A 14,660-nucleotide genomic window follows, 5' to 3' on the forward strand; every position below is an offset into this window, starting at 1 on the left:
CCTAGCGAAACACCACTCTACTGTCTCTATAGAGCTACCCACTCTGGTCACATTATAGGAACAGAATTATACAATATGTGGGCTTGCTGCTATGAACACTGATGTACAGTTTTTGTGTACACATTTTCATTTCTCTTGTGTGTTTGTGTGTGTGTATATATATAAAGAGTATATATAAAATATATACAGAATAGAGTACAGAGACTATATACAAAATACACTCTGTTTAGGTGAAAAAAATAAATAATTGATATTTAAAGTCACTTGGATGTGGAGCTTGAAATTTTACTTGCAAGGACCAATATGAGTTGATGGAGAAAAAAGGAATACACAAAAGTAATATTTAAATGGCAAAAACCACGTAAAGATAGCAGGCCAGATGCAAGAAGGCACAGACCTATACACGAAAGTTATTTTAACTTTATTTACTAAAATGTTTACTTATTTACTAAATAAGTTAAAACAAAGTTATTTTTACTTATTTGCTAAAATTTAGGCCAGGCATGGTGGCTCGTGCCTGTAATCCCAGCACTCTGGAGGACCAAGGCAGGTGGATTGCTTGAGCTCAGGTGTTTGAGATCAGCCTAGCCAACATGGCGAGATGCCGTCTCTACAAAAACTACAAAAATTAGCCAGGTGTGGCGGCACACAACTGTAGTCCCAGCTACTTGGGGGACTGAGGCAGGAGGATCGCTTGAGCCTGGGAGGTTGAGGCTGCAGTGAGCAGAGATCACGCCACTTCACTCCAGCCTGGGTGACAAAGACCCTGTCTCAAAAAAAACAAAAGAAAGAAAGAAAAAACTTGTAAATAATGACTAAAAGACAAAAAAAATCAGTCACCTTTCTACTTTATTCACTGAACTCGGCACTTATTTTGATAAAGATTTGCTTTTGTACAGAAAAGGTACCCAAAACAGGTAAAACTGTATACATTTACTGATGTCCAGCTCTACTGCCATTGACCTTGGTCCCAGCCAGGAATGCTGAGCGAGTGGCCAAGCAGGATGAAAGCATGCTGTGTGGGCTTAGCATGCCATCTCCCCCGATGGAAAATTACCTATAGAAAGCGCCTTCTGGCCCAATCTTACATGTTTATTTCCATCCTTGAAAAAAAATACCGAGGGCTCTAATCATCTATGGGGAGCTCAACATCACCAACTTGCACCCAACTCTGTGGGGAGGTAGAACCTCCCAGGACAGACGGAGGATCCGTCTGTGGGTTTGCATCCAAGTGAGACTTTAAATATTCCCTCCACAACCAATTTATCCATGTCTACCACAAGCCAAGAAGCGCTTCACACCCGCCAGATTCTCTCTGAGAATCTCAGATCCTAAACATTCCTACTTAGTCCTGGCACTCAGCCAAGCATCTCAACTGACGGAATCAGAGGCGCCAGACCAAGCATAGGTGTGTTCCAGGGCCAGATTCTCACACAGCCCTGGCCACCTGCCTTGAACCTCGCCCAATGCGAATCCCAGGAGGGTCCTCTGCTTGAGCTGAAAAACAAACTGAACTCCCTCAAGACAGCTGATATGAAAGAGTAACTTCTAAGTACTCCAAACCTCATTAAATCTTAGTTTCCATTACAAGCTGTTTGTGCCAGTATGTCAAACACACCAAACCTTAAAGTCCTTTAAATTCACGAGTGCTGATGATAGTCCTCTCAGCAGAAGTGTATTTTTTGTGTGAGACCAGTGTAACATGTCGATTCTCAACTTTCTATTTACTCAACATTCTGACTGCAATGTGACAGACACGGGCTATTCACCAAGACTGAAGCTCAGCCACCGCTTCAAGCATTTCACCCGGAGGGAGGAAGGGTGCACGGATACACTTGAAAACCACACAGCACAGCCCAAGCATCTGAGTCGGTACAGGAGCTACACCCAGGACGTCCCCAGGAGAGGCAGCAGGCAGGGAGAAAGATCCTCTAGCAGCTTGGGATGGAGAGCCAGCCTCCTGGAGATGGCTGTCTGGGCTAAGACTCACGAATGAGTGCAAGGAAGGAGCAAATGTCCCAGGCAGAAGAAACAGAAAATGCCAGAACAGAGGCAGCAAAGTGTATGTGAGTCCCAGGGGGTGGAGCAGCTGCAGAGGGAGTGGCTGGAAGGCAAGAGGGGTCCCTACAGGGACAGGCTGTGCTCAGAAGGCAGGACTTGGAGAACGCGGGACAAAGGCGCTTCAGCACCAGAGGACAATGTGACTTGAATTCTGGAAAAATCAGCCTTTCAAAAATGTTTAGTTTCTTTTTCCTTTTTAGAGGGAAGGCAGAAAATGTTAAAATAAATAAATAAATAAAGCTGCTTTCATTTCACTATTTTTATGCTTGCCTCTATTTTCTTTCAATCTCTGCAACAGTACAACTATTTTCTTAAAAGTTTCAATACGCTTGTAAATGAATAACATGCAGTCATACATTTATTCACAGAAAAATTCCATACCAACCACAAGATTTTTCATAAAAACCATGACTGTCATTATGTTACTAATCAACAGTCTCCCGCCACCAAAAAAGCACATTTTCAAAAGTTTCTGTCCATGAGCTCAACTTTTTAAAAAATACAGGTCAAGCATCCCTAATTGAAAAATCCAAAATCCAAAATACTCCAAAATCTGAAACTTACTGAGCACCCACATGACGCCACACCTGGAAAATTCCACATGTAAGTACTTACCACAGACTTATTTTCAAGCACAAAAATACTGCATAAAATTACCTTCAGGCTATGTGTATAAGGTACGTAGGAAACATAAATTCTAACAATACATTAGACTTGGGTTCCATCTTCAACCTATCTCATTATATATACAAAAATATCCCAAAGTCCAGAAAAATCCAAAATACTTGTGTGGTCCCAAGTATTTTGGATAAAGGATGCTCAACCTGTAATAACAACAGGTTGCTATTAAATCACTCTAAAGTGATGTGCTTGGGGACAGAAGCCAGAGGCCCCAATAATCAACCTGTAATCAAGCCAACACCTGCAGCTTTTACTGCCCCAGCCCATACACACATGCAACACACAATTTTGTTCTCCTGATTGTGGTGCTGCACGTCATTCAATCTCACATTCTTACCTATCCTTCAATGAAATTACATGCTGCGTCTTTAAGTAAAGAGGAAAAATCCAAGCCGCAATAGTGGGACACTTGGGAAAGTTCCCTGGGTGTAAAACTGCTTGGTGGATAAAACATATTGGTGATTCCATTCATCTTTATGGAGCAGCTAGTATGGGCCAGGCCCAGGACTTTAGAGTTTCCCTCTCATCATCCTGTTTAATACTTACATTAACCCTGCCAGGGAATATTCCACTTGAGATAATGGGGCTCCGTAGGGTTGGTGTACCCAAGGTTAAATGGCCTGTAAACCTAAGTCACCAAACCCAATACAAAGCTCCCCTACAGGCTGAGAGGAGGGCTATGAAGGAGGTGGGAACAGTGAGCAAAGGGGCTCCAGCACCTCCTTGCCCTCACTTTTGCCCTTCACTCTCTCCTTCCCCTTTTGGTCACTCAGCAACCTTTATTTAGAATGAAATGCTAAGGTGAATTATCCATCCAAACCTCATCTAAGGTTGCTCAGGTCATCCTCCTAGAACTACTTGTTACCCTGACTCTTAGCTAAACACCACAGTCCTTCCTACTGCAAGAAGTCTCAGGGTCTTGCCCTGGCATTCCGTCCTCCTCAGTTTGATCCTGACCCCCTGGGCTGAATGCCTGAATCGCCTTTGTCCATACTGCCTTCCTGGAATGCCCTCCCTTTCACTTCTCAGAATCGTAGCAGACATTCTGCAGATTCACGCACCTAGACCCCAACTGCAGACCTCAGACCCAGAGCCCATCTGCCCCTGCAGGCAGGTGCCTTACCCAGTTAGCAAGCACTGCCCTATATCAAGGTCAGCCTTCCCACCAACCAAGCCCAGTTCAAATCCTAGTGACTAAATGAGACTCCCACACACACCCCATAATGATAGCACCCACCTCCAAAATCCAGAAGCGATTACTGACTGTATCACAGTGGTGCCAATTAATGCTACCACCTACTGTTATTTATACTGTTATATATTCTTCCTGTCTCCTAGATTATACTTTTTTTGAAAATTGCACGAATTCAGTCTTATATTTTTTTCATAGAGCATGACTTTTTATACACAGCAGCCCTTCAACCAACCCCACACAGCGCTGCAGCTCAGCACCATGTCCACCTGGAATCACGCGTGTCAGGTCGCAAGCACAGAAGAACAGATGCAGACACAGTCCATCCTCCCATCCTGCGCCCTCATGAGAACGGTCCATGTAACGCGGTTCCCAATGTCTAGCACCGCACTGTCCTCAGCGAGGCTCCTAATGCAGATGGGTGGATGAGGATGAACAGCTATTCCCACCCATCAGTGATCACAACCACAAAACCATCTTTCAGGAGAGGAAAAAAGAAATGTCACACATGACTAAGCATAAGCCTTCAAATATCTACTCACTGAGGACATGTCTAGTATTAAATCATGACACTTCACTATCCAGAAAAATTGATTTGTGTAACCTGAAGAGAAAACAGCTCACATGCAATGCCAGAAAATTAGCCCCACCACACCAGAAAATGTTTACTGCAGAGAAAGCCTTGGTGATTTGAGAGTTGGGACCTTTCTCTTTTCCTTTTTATTTTTTATTTTTGGCTTGGTTGGTTATTATCCAAAGCCATAAACATGATCTGCCCACATTTTTCCCCACCAGATGGGAGTTCATCAAGCCACATGTCACCTAGCAACCTAAACACCACTCCACAACTATCCAGCCACCCAATTCTTCACACAGAATTTCTCTTGTTCTATTAGGCAATACGGGTAAGGAACAGATAGAGAATAAAAGTTAAAACAGTGTTAAATACATATTAACACTTCCTCATCACTTAATATAGAATGGGAAAAGTAGTAAGAAAGACTAAAAATTAATCTTAATCATTGTCTAGCAATTTCAGAAGAAAAACGAGAAAAAGGAGACCTAGAAGACACTCCAGCTCTGGCAACATTTGAGGGTCAACAATCTTGGGATCCAATGACTGAACTTGGTATACTGCAAAGCCCCCGTTAAAATTCACCTACAGAACTCTAAGTTGTACTTAAAGAGCATGTAAGTGTTGGAACCCCTGACCCATCTCTGACCCTCCCTCTCATCTCCAACTCCCATGTCACTATCACCCTCCCTTCCTTCAGCTCATAGGCCCCTTTTCTCTTTGTGACACCTTCCCAGACACCCTTAAGAAAACTGCACTCCCTTTTCTACGCCCTGTGAAACAACCACTGCTAATCGTTAATAAGGACCAGGTCCGTGACCAAGGCCCTGCACTCTAGCCACCCAGCATCCCAGAGGCCACCTCTTCTCCCCATGTCATCACCAGCTCCTTCACCTGGAGGACCCCGCAGCCTCTTGCTCAGCCTCTCACAGCCAGTGGGTCCCTTAGATGTCCAGCACCCAGAACAGTGCCATGGACACAGTCAAAGCTTCAGAATTTCTGTGGAACGAATGCCTGGAACAACTACATTTGAACTACTGCCAAACAGGCAGTTCAGCCTATGTCTATTTTGTGCAGGATGAAACATGGGACACAGTAGGTAAAACAATTTTAATCACATAAAATTAGTACAGTGAAAGAAAATGTTGACCACCCTCTTCCTATTCAGGAGCCTAGACGTACTGCAGAGTGCATATTACTTTATTTCTCTTTCCTTGCACAATTTATTTTGTTGGTTTCCAGAGTGCCTGAACAATTTGAGTACTCTTTTGGAACATTTAAAGCATAAACTGTCACACATAAACAACACTTAAAAATGCTAAATGTCCATTTAGATGGTTTTCTTTCCCTTTGTCAGCTTTGCAAGATAAACAGGTGCCCAATTCCCACTAATTTTATTTGATTTTCAATAAAAGAGTTCAACTGTAAGGAACATAACAGAGCTACTAAAGCCAACGTCTTCCACCCTTGTGTCGGGTCTCCAAACTCCCCCAAAATTGTCTTTAAAAGGCCAAATTTATGCTATTTTTTCCAATATATACTAAAAGCAAAACAAAAGTCTAAAAAGCTTTTACTTCTTAATTTCTGAGAGAACTGAAGATGCCACCGGAGTACCCTGTGTACGCTCAATAGGGCTGACCAAGCCACTTTCCAACGTCATTTGCAGCCCCCAAGCCCACAGGGGCCAGGCCACTGTCGGGAACAAATGGGAAATACTGCACCCAAACGAATGCGCTCCCCACCAAAGAGGACTCTACTACAAAGGAAATATATCCCCGGGTGCTTGGGAGAAACTTCAGCGTGGGCTGTTGTCAAACACAGACACAGTCGGTAAAACAATTTAACAAAACGCCTTTTCACTTCTGACACATAGTAGAGGAATGCTGTGAAGTGGAGACAATGTTATCAGTCCACCAGGAAAAAGGGAAATCCACTCAACTCCCAAGTCAGGCCCGGCCCCGCAGCCCAGCCACATGGAACCAGCCCGGGATAGGTAGGAGCTGAGGTCCTCGCAGGAAAACTTTTCATTTCGCGACTCTTCCAAGGTTGTGCTTTCCAGAGCCCAGCAAGTGGGATCAGCTCAGTAAATGCTCGCAAGCGAGTGCCAAGTGCCAGCGGTGGCCCTCCCGGGAACGCCTCCCCGACCCCAAGCCGGCGACTCCCCAAACCCTGCAGCCCCCGGACGCGCCGGGCCGCCCCTGCCGGCCCCTACCAGCAGGGGACATGGAGGAAAAGACCCCCCGCCGCTGTTCCGCCCCCGCTCGAGGAAGGGAGAGGAGACAGAAGGCTCACAACCCGCCTCCGTCGGGAGGGCAGTCACGAAACTCTCCTCACACCAAAAGTTCCCAGTCCCCGGCCTGTGCCCCCGGGGCCTGGGAGCCGGGAGAGGCCTGGGGCTGGATTTCCCGGCCTGCGCCCCCCGCGCGCTGGCTCGGGGCTTGGCTGGGTCTGCAGACTCCGGGGAGGCGCCCAGGGCCGGCCTATGCGCCGCTGCCCGGCTCGCCCCGCGCTACCGAGGCCGGAGCTCCCGGGCGGAGGGTGAGGGCGGGGGCCGCGGGACCCGGCTGGGTGCCCCAGAGGCTGCGCCCCGGCCCGCGCGGAGAACTTTGGCGCCCGCAGTCCGGGGCGGGGGGCGCCCGCGAGGCCCGCCCGGCCGCACTTTCCCTTTCCCCGCCTCCCTGCGCCTCTCCTCCCCCTTCCAGGAAGCGCCATATTGATCCCGGCGCCGTCCCCGCCGCCGCCCCCTCCCCGCCCGCGCCCCCGGCCCCTCACCTTGGCGATGGCCTTCCGGTAGCGGGTCACCGCCTGCTGGATGAGGCTGAAAACTTTCATGTGGCCGTCCCCGCACGGCACGACCACCCGGGTCCGTCCGAAGCACACGGTCACTTTCATGCCGCCGCCGCCGCGGGCGGGCCCGCGCCCCTCGCCGAGCGCAGCCGGAGCAGCCGGGACCGGGGACGCTGGGCGCGGAGGAGTCGCTGGGGACTCGGGCGCGCGGGCGGCTAGGGGCGCGGGCAGGCGGCGGCGACGCCGGGGGGCCGCTCAGCTCGCATGCCCGGCCCGGCCGCCCTCGCCTCGCCTCGCTTCGCCCGGGGCTTGCCTCGTCTCTCCCCGCCGCGGCGCCCGCAGCCTCCGGCCACCTGTTCGGCGTCTCGGCGCGCTCGCCGGCGGCTGCCCGGGGCTGTGTGGCGCTGGCGCTCGCTCGGGGCCGCTGGGGGAGGGGACGGCGGGAGGGGAGGGGAGGGGAGGGGAGGGGGAGGAGCAGGGCAGGGCACACAACACCGCGCACATGCGGCAGGGGGAGGCGCGGCCGGCTACCCGCGCGGGGCGGAGCGCAGGACCGCAGCTCGCGCCCCCGCCACCGCCCTCGGGGGCCGACCTCCTTCCCTCCCTCCGGGGGCGCGGGACCCCTCGCCCCAGTGCCAGCACGGGCAGGCGGCCGTCTGCCCCCACCAGCCCTGGCCCAGGCGCCCCCCAGCCCCCTTCACCCCGCCCGCCCAGCACCCTGCAGGGCTGCGTCGCCCCTCCTCGGGGACGCCCCTTCCACGCCTCCAGAGGTCTCCACGGAGCCCCCCTTCCCCTTCCTTTGTCACTTTTAATCCCATTCCTCGAACTGGAGGGTTTTGGGTGCAGGCGCTCCCGGGGAAAGCAGTTTGTGCTCAGTGCGGTGAGTCCCCTCCTCACCGCCCCGGAGGCTCCAGCCCGAGCCTCTCCGCTCGCGGGGACTCGAGCCTGCAGCTTGCTCGGCTGGGTTTCTGCCCTGCCCGCTCCCTAGCTCTGCTGCAGGGCCGGCAGCGGCAGTTCTGCCTGAAACGCAAGAATTAATAGTCTGCTCTGGGGAGACAGTGGGGAAGCCGTGAGCGACCGGGCCTTTTCCAGAGGCCACTATTTACCTTGAAGTTTCCTGTTGACCCTCTGCTGACCCACCCGTTTAAATAGATTAGAACTTAAACATCGCAATTCTGATACATTTATTTCTTTGAAGTTCTGCAGCATAAGCAATCCTAACGCGAATCCGTGAACAGTCTATTCCGACGCCGCAGAGAAATCTCACGCGGGGATCCCCACGATGTGCCGGCGCTTAACGCAGACGCCCGAACCCAGGGGAAGGCTGCGACTCCGCGATGAGTGACATGCGGGCTTGAGACGTTCTAAAGGAACGTGGACCGAGTTAGGGAACGTAACTGAAGCTCATTTTGTCTTAGTTATGGACTACGAGTCCTTAATAAATGTGTGTCATTATGTTTAAAGAATGACAAATGTCTGCAAAGAGTGGTCCCTGTCCCAAGCCCTTTCCAGACTATGTGAAATTCTTTTTTGCCAGTTGTTTCCAAGGGACGTGAAAGCAATCAAGCTCCCCTGGGTTGGCGCAGAACTTGAGCACTTAAGAGCTGGAAGAGCTGGCGATCGACCATCCATCCCACTCCACCTCCAATCTTAAAACAAGGAAACAAGACACGAGGTTCGTCCGCTTGCCACACTCCCTGCGCTTTGCAGCACCACAGCTGCCCCAGCATAGTGCAGTTTCTTCTAGGAAACATTGCCCTTCCTCTCCTCTCCCAGCCCTGGACCACCACTTTCCACCACCGGTCCCAGCAAATCAGTGCAGTGGTGTTAGCCCCATCTTACTCCAGGACATTGACCCAGGGCCAAAGTCACTTGCCCAAGGCGGCAGAGAAAGCTCAAGGCAGACCCAGAAATAGTCTAGGTTTCCCTCCTTCCAGTCAGCCATGGGAAAGGCTCCTCCTACTGCTGTTTGGCTGCAGCACTAGACATTTCTAGCCAGTAATTAAGTTTGTGATAACGATGACAACAACTGTTGCTGTGGGTTTTTTGCTTCTTACATAGATACTTGGATCCACAACAACAATTACTGATAATTATAGGTGTTGTTTCTGTTTTCATGCATTGGGAGAGTATACTACTAGTTTAGAATGTATACTACTTTATTTTATTTTGTGTTTTTTAAATTTATTTATATTTATTTATTTATTTAATTATTTATTTATTTATTTTGAGACCAAGTCTCGCTCTGTTGCCCAGGCTGGAGCGCAGTGGCGTGATTTCGGCTCAGTGCAACCTCCGCCTTCTGGATTCAAATGATTCTCCTGCCTCCGCCTCCCGAGTAGCTGGGATTATAGGTGCCCGCCACCACGCCCAGCTAATTATTGTATTTTCAGTTAGAGACAGGGTCTCACCATGCTGGCCAGGCTGGTCAATCCGCCCGCCTCAGCCTCCCAAAGTGCTGGGATTGCAGCGTGAGCCACCGCGCGGCAGAGAATGTATACTAGTTTTCATGCTACACTAGTTCAGAGGGGTATACTAGCTTGAGTATAATAAATTAGAGTGGGGCTTTCTCAAAATAATTCTAATCGAAAGTCATTTTTCAGTAATAACCAGAGTACATAGGACATCACACTGATCTAGGTTCAGATCCATATTTGGCCACTTACTAGTGCCTTAGACACAACAGTCACTCTTTCTCCAGCCCGTTGTATCAGCTGAAAAGTAGAGAAGTAGAGCTTATCATATCCATATCCATCTCATAGATCTCATAGGTTATGAGTCAGTCTTTCTTTTTTTTTTTTTTTTTTTTTTTTTTTGAGATAGAGTCTTGCTCTGTTGTTCAGGCTAAAGGGCAATGGCACAATCTTAGCTCACTGCTGCCTCAGACTCCCAGGCTCAAGCAATCCTTCCTCAGCCTCTAGAGCAGCTAAGACTACAGACAAATACCACTATGCCCAGCTAATTTTTAAATTGTTTGTAGAGATAAGGTCTCACTATGTGGCCCAGGCTGGTCTTGAACTCCTGTCCTCAAGCGATTCTCCTGCTTCAGCCTCCCATAGTGCTGGGATTACAGGTGTGAGCCATGGCACCTGGTCATAAGTTATGAATGTTAAATAAAATAATATATCAGAAAACAGTACGGCTGGGTATGGTGGCTCACGCCTGTAATCCCAGCATTTTGGGAGGCCGAAGTGGGCAGATCACCTGAGCTCGGGAGTTCGAGACCAGCCTGACCAACATGGAGAAACCCCGTTTCTACTAAAAATACAAAATTAGCCGGGCATGGTGGCACATGCCTGTAATCCCAGCTACTCGGGAGGCTGAAGCAGGAGAATCGCTTGAACCCAGGAGGCCGAGGTTGCGGTGAGCCGAGGGCAACAAGAATGAAACTCTGTCTCAAACGAAAAAAAAAAAAAACAGTACATGCTGCCACGCTGCCACATGGGAATGTATAGCGTAGTACAGTCCAGTTACCGTAATGAAGGCAGAGTGTAACAAAGTCCAGCACAGGATAGCAAATGATGGCAGTGGAGGAGGCAGGAGAGATGAGGAGGACAGGAGAAGACCAAGGCTCAAAGAAATGACTAGCCAGGTGATACAACTTTCCAGTGACTGGGCTAGGACTACAACCAAAAACTCCAGCTCTGACTCTCAGGCCTGCACTCAATTCACTTAAATTTGATTCCACATGCAGTTAGTAAAGACCTTCCTTGCAGGAAGCACTGGCTAAATATTACAGAATTATAAAGGTGAGTAAAAGAAGGACAATCTAGAGGTCAGAATAAGATAGCTATTCCAATAACTATAATTCAAGACATTAAATATTCAGTGCCAGCAAAGTGTTTATGGCAGTACTAGAGAAGGGGGAAGCTTTCATAACAGAGATGACATCAGGATATGTGGGTACCATTTTATGTACATCAATTCCTTTAACTATTCAATACCTAATAAGGATATGGATGTTTTTAAAAAATATGATCCAGAGGATTAATAACACTGATTCCACCAACCAGATAAAGCCTTACAGCTGTATTTAAATCTACCTAGTTTATCTAGATGCAGTGATTCCCTTTATATTAATAATGGATGAAAAACTAGTACTGTATAATTCTAGATGCCAGAGCCTTTGGTGTCTTGAGTCAAAATTCATGAAAATTTTTTTGTAATTCATAAAATTTCATGACACATTGGGAATACATATCCAAGTCCTCACCTGCCCAAATAGAGCCCCCTTCAAAATATTCCAGGGTTGCCCTCAACCAGTCCATCAGCAACCATCACCAAAGTATCCACTGCCTTTTTTTTTTTTTTTTTTTTTTTTTTTTTTGAGATGCAGTCTTGCTGTTGCCTAGGCTGAAGTGCAGTAGCACGATCTTGGCTCACTGCAACCTCTGCCTTCCGGGTTCAAGGGATTCTCCCACCTCAGCCTCCCAAGTAGCTGGGATTACAGGCGTGCACCACCACGCCCGGCTAATTTTTATACTTTATAGTAGAGACAGGGTCTCACCATGTTGGCCAAGCTGGTCTCAAACTCCTGACCTCAAATGATCCACCCACCTCAGCCTCCCAAAGTGCTGGGATTACGGGTGTGAGCCACCATGCCTGGCCCTTCTCTGCATTTTCGTTCTCCTGTTCTGGTTCCCAGACACTGCTGGAAGGTATGTCAGCACTGCCCTGCTGAGAGAGCCCACTTTGCAAAAGCTTGAGTCCAGGCTGAGATCACCACTTCTAGAAGCCCCGGTGTCACCCAGCCTCAGAATGCCAGAAAAGGCCCATCCCTGCAGAAAGTAAGCACCCGTGTTTGCCATGACCCACCACTCAGAGCCCAAGTCCCTAGTCAAATATCTCCCTCCTTCCCAGGTCCCAGAGCTGAAGAATGAAGTAGCTTGTTGGTGAAGTCCATAAAAGTTGGCAGAACAAGGTGGAGGCTGGCAGAGCTGGTGATATTAACATTCAACTCTGTTAAAGACAAATCTGCAGCAGAGTGGAATAAAGCCACCTAAGCCACTCACTTTCTGGCGGGCCACCTTGACTGGAGGCAGGATTTGGAAAGTCCAGTGATATGAAGAGGTGCTTCCTGGTGATGCTTTATAAATGCCAGTTCTAGCTGAGCATGGTGGCTCATGCCTGTAATTGCAGACTTTGGGAGGCTGAGGTAGGAGGATCACTTGAGCCCAGGAGTTTGAGACCAGCCTGGGTAACATAGTGAGACTCTATCTATACGAAAGTTAAAAATTAGCTGGGTATAGTGGCAAACCTGTGGTTCCAGCTATGAGGCTGAAGGATCACTTGAACCCAGGAGTTTGAGGCTGCAGTGAGCCATGATCGTGTCCCTTCACTCCAATCTGGGCAACAGAGTGACACACTGTCTCAAAAAATAAAATAGGGCCAGGCACAGTGGCTCACGCCTATAATCCCAGCACTTTGGGAGGCCAAGGCAGGTGGATCACCTGAGGTTGGGAGTTCAAGACTAGCCTGGCCAACATGGTGAAACCTCATCTCTACTAAAAATATAAAAAATTAGCTGGGCATTGTGGCAGACACCTGTAATCCCAGCTACTGGTGAGGCTGAGGCAGGAGAATTATTTGAACCCAGGAGTTCAAGGCTGCAGTGAGTTATGATGGCACACTGCAGTGTAGCCTGGGCAACAGAGTGAGACCCATCTGAAAGAAAGGAAGAAAGAGAGAAAGAGAGAAAGAAAGAGAGAGAGAGAGGAAAGGAGAGAGAAGGAAAGAGAAAGAAAGAAAGAAGAGAGAGGAAGGAAGAAGGAAGGAAGGAGAGAGAGAGAAAAGGGAAGGAAGGAGAAAGAAAGAAAAAAGAAAAAGAAAGAGAAAGAAAGAAGAGATAAAGAGGAAGGAAGAAGGAGAGAGAGAGGAAGGAAGGAAAAAGAAAAGGAAAGGAGGGAGGGAGGGGAGGGAGGAGAAAAAAGGAAAGGAAAAGAAAGCAAAGGAAAGAAGGGGAGGAAAATAAAGAAAGAGAAAGAAAAATAAGGAAAGAAAAGGGGAGGGAGGAAGGAAGGGAGGGAGAGAGGGAGGAAGGAGGGAAAAGGAAGGAAGGAAAGAAAAAAGGGAGGGAGGAAGGGAGGGAGGAGAGAAAGAAAGAAAAGAAAAAGAAGTGAGGGAGGGAGGAAGGAAGGAAGGCAGGCAGGAAGGATGGCCCTATCTGGGTTTCCAGCCTCAAGCCTCTCCAGCACTGCCTCCAACCTACCTGGAGCAGGAAAGTCCTCTTCCCAATAGGTTCTCCAGAACCAGACCTACGGGTGTCAGAGGAGGCGAGTGGCTTTGAGGCTGCTTCAGATGAGGCTCAGGGCCCCGGGCCCCTGACATTCTGTGTAATAATTCTGGTATGCTGTACCAGTGCACATCCAGCCCCAGTAATCCCCTGTACCTGATTTTAAATGGCTGACTCATCCCTCCCCACTCTGTCAAGTCACCCTATTAAGCCGGGAGTTCAATTTCAAAAACTCTCTGTGGTGCTTTGGAATTTCATTCGCTCAGTGTCGTGGCAGAGGCACCATGCTTGTTCCAGCTGGGGAGGTTTACTTGGATGGAACACAAGGCAGTAGATCTGCAGTGGTAGATCCAGAACCCACAGAAATCTTTCGTTGTTGTTGTTATTGTTGTTTTTCGAGGCAGTATCTTGCTCTGTACCCCAAGCTAGAGTGCAGTGTCACAATCATAGCTCACTGCAGCCTCGAACTCCTAGCTTCAAGCAATCCTCCTGCCTCAGCCTCCAAAATAGCTAGGACTTCAGGTGTGTTCCACCATGCATGGATAATTTTTTTTTAATTTTTTTGTAGAGATAGGGTTTTCCTATGTTGTCCTGGCTGGTTGTAAAGTGGTCCTCCTGCCTCAGCCTCCCCAAGTGCTGGAATTACAGGTGTGAGCCACTGCGTCCAGCCTTTCTTTTATCTATCTATCTATCTATCTATCTATCTAGATGGGGATCTAGGCCAGGTGAGGTGGCTCACGCCCATAATCCCAGCACTTTGGGAGGCTGAGGCAGGCAGATCATGAAGTCAAGAGATCGAGACCATCCTGGCCAACATGGTGAAACCCCGTCCCTACTAAAAATACAAAAATATGAGCTGGGTGTGGTGGCACACCTGTAGTTCCAGCTACTCAGGAGGCTGAGGCAAGAGAATCACTTGAACCTGGGAGGTGGAGGTTGCAGTGAGCCGACATCACGCCACTGCACTCCAGCCTGGTGACAGAGGGAGACTCCATCTCAAAAAAAAAATTTAATTAAAAAAAAAAATAAAGACGAGGATCTCACTATGTTACCTTTCTGGTCTTGAACTCTTGGCCTCAAGCCATCATCCCACCATGGCTTCCCAAAATGCTGTGATTACAAGCATGAGCCAT

General features: G+C 48.7%; 2 protein-coding genes across 35 annotated transcripts in view; one reads left to right on the plus strand and one right to left on the minus strand.

The window, feature by feature from the left end:
• PARD3 (par-3 family cell polarity regulator) overlaps positions 1-7,531 on the minus strand; it is a 707,905-nt gene extending 700,374 nt beyond the window's left edge. For 26 of the 34 annotated variants that reach the window (XM_034930284.4, XM_034930285.4, XM_034930283.4 and 23 more), the window contains exon 1: positions 7,281-7,464. In XM_034930284.4, coding sequence (XP_034786175.1) covers positions 7,281-7,400 — 120 coding nt within the window. In that variant the 5' untranslated portion in view covers positions 7,401-7,464. Of the gene's footprint in view, positions 1-7,280 lie in introns of all 34 variants that reach the window. The other 8 variants (XM_034930282.3, XM_034930281.3, XM_055092624.2 and 5 more) reach the window with 1 other exon arrangement.
• Positions 7,532-7,559: 28 nt separating this feature from the next.
• Positions 7,560-13,318, plus strand: LOC130540526 (WAS/WASL-interacting protein family member 1-like). Its single transcript, XM_063607336.1, has 2 exons — positions 7,560-8,175; positions 8,494-13,318. Exons 1-2 carry the CDS (start codon positions 7,560-7,562, stop codon positions 8,514-8,516), a joined length of 639 nt encoding a protein of 212 aa, XP_063463406.1. The 3' UTR covers positions 8,517-13,318.
• The last annotated feature ends 1,342 nt before the right edge of the window (positions 13,319-14,660 follow it).

This window comes from Pan paniscus, chromosome 8 (genome assembly GCF_029289425.2).
Source record: "Pan paniscus chromosome 8, NHGRI_mPanPan1-v2.0_pri, whole genome shotgun sequence".
Classification (NCBI taxonomy): domain Eukaryota; kingdom Metazoa; phylum Chordata; class Mammalia; order Primates; family Hominidae; genus Pan; species Pan paniscus.

Coding starts and splice junctions, on each gene's coding strand:
- LOC130540526 (XM_063607336.1), top strand. CDS start 7,560: ATGCCCGGCCCGGCCGCCCTCGCCTCGCCTCGCTTCGCCCGGGGCTTG. Junction 8,176..8,493: donor AGCAGTTTGTGCTCAGTGCG/GTGAGTCCCCTC, acceptor ATTTCTTTGAAG/TTCTGCAGCATAAGCAATCC.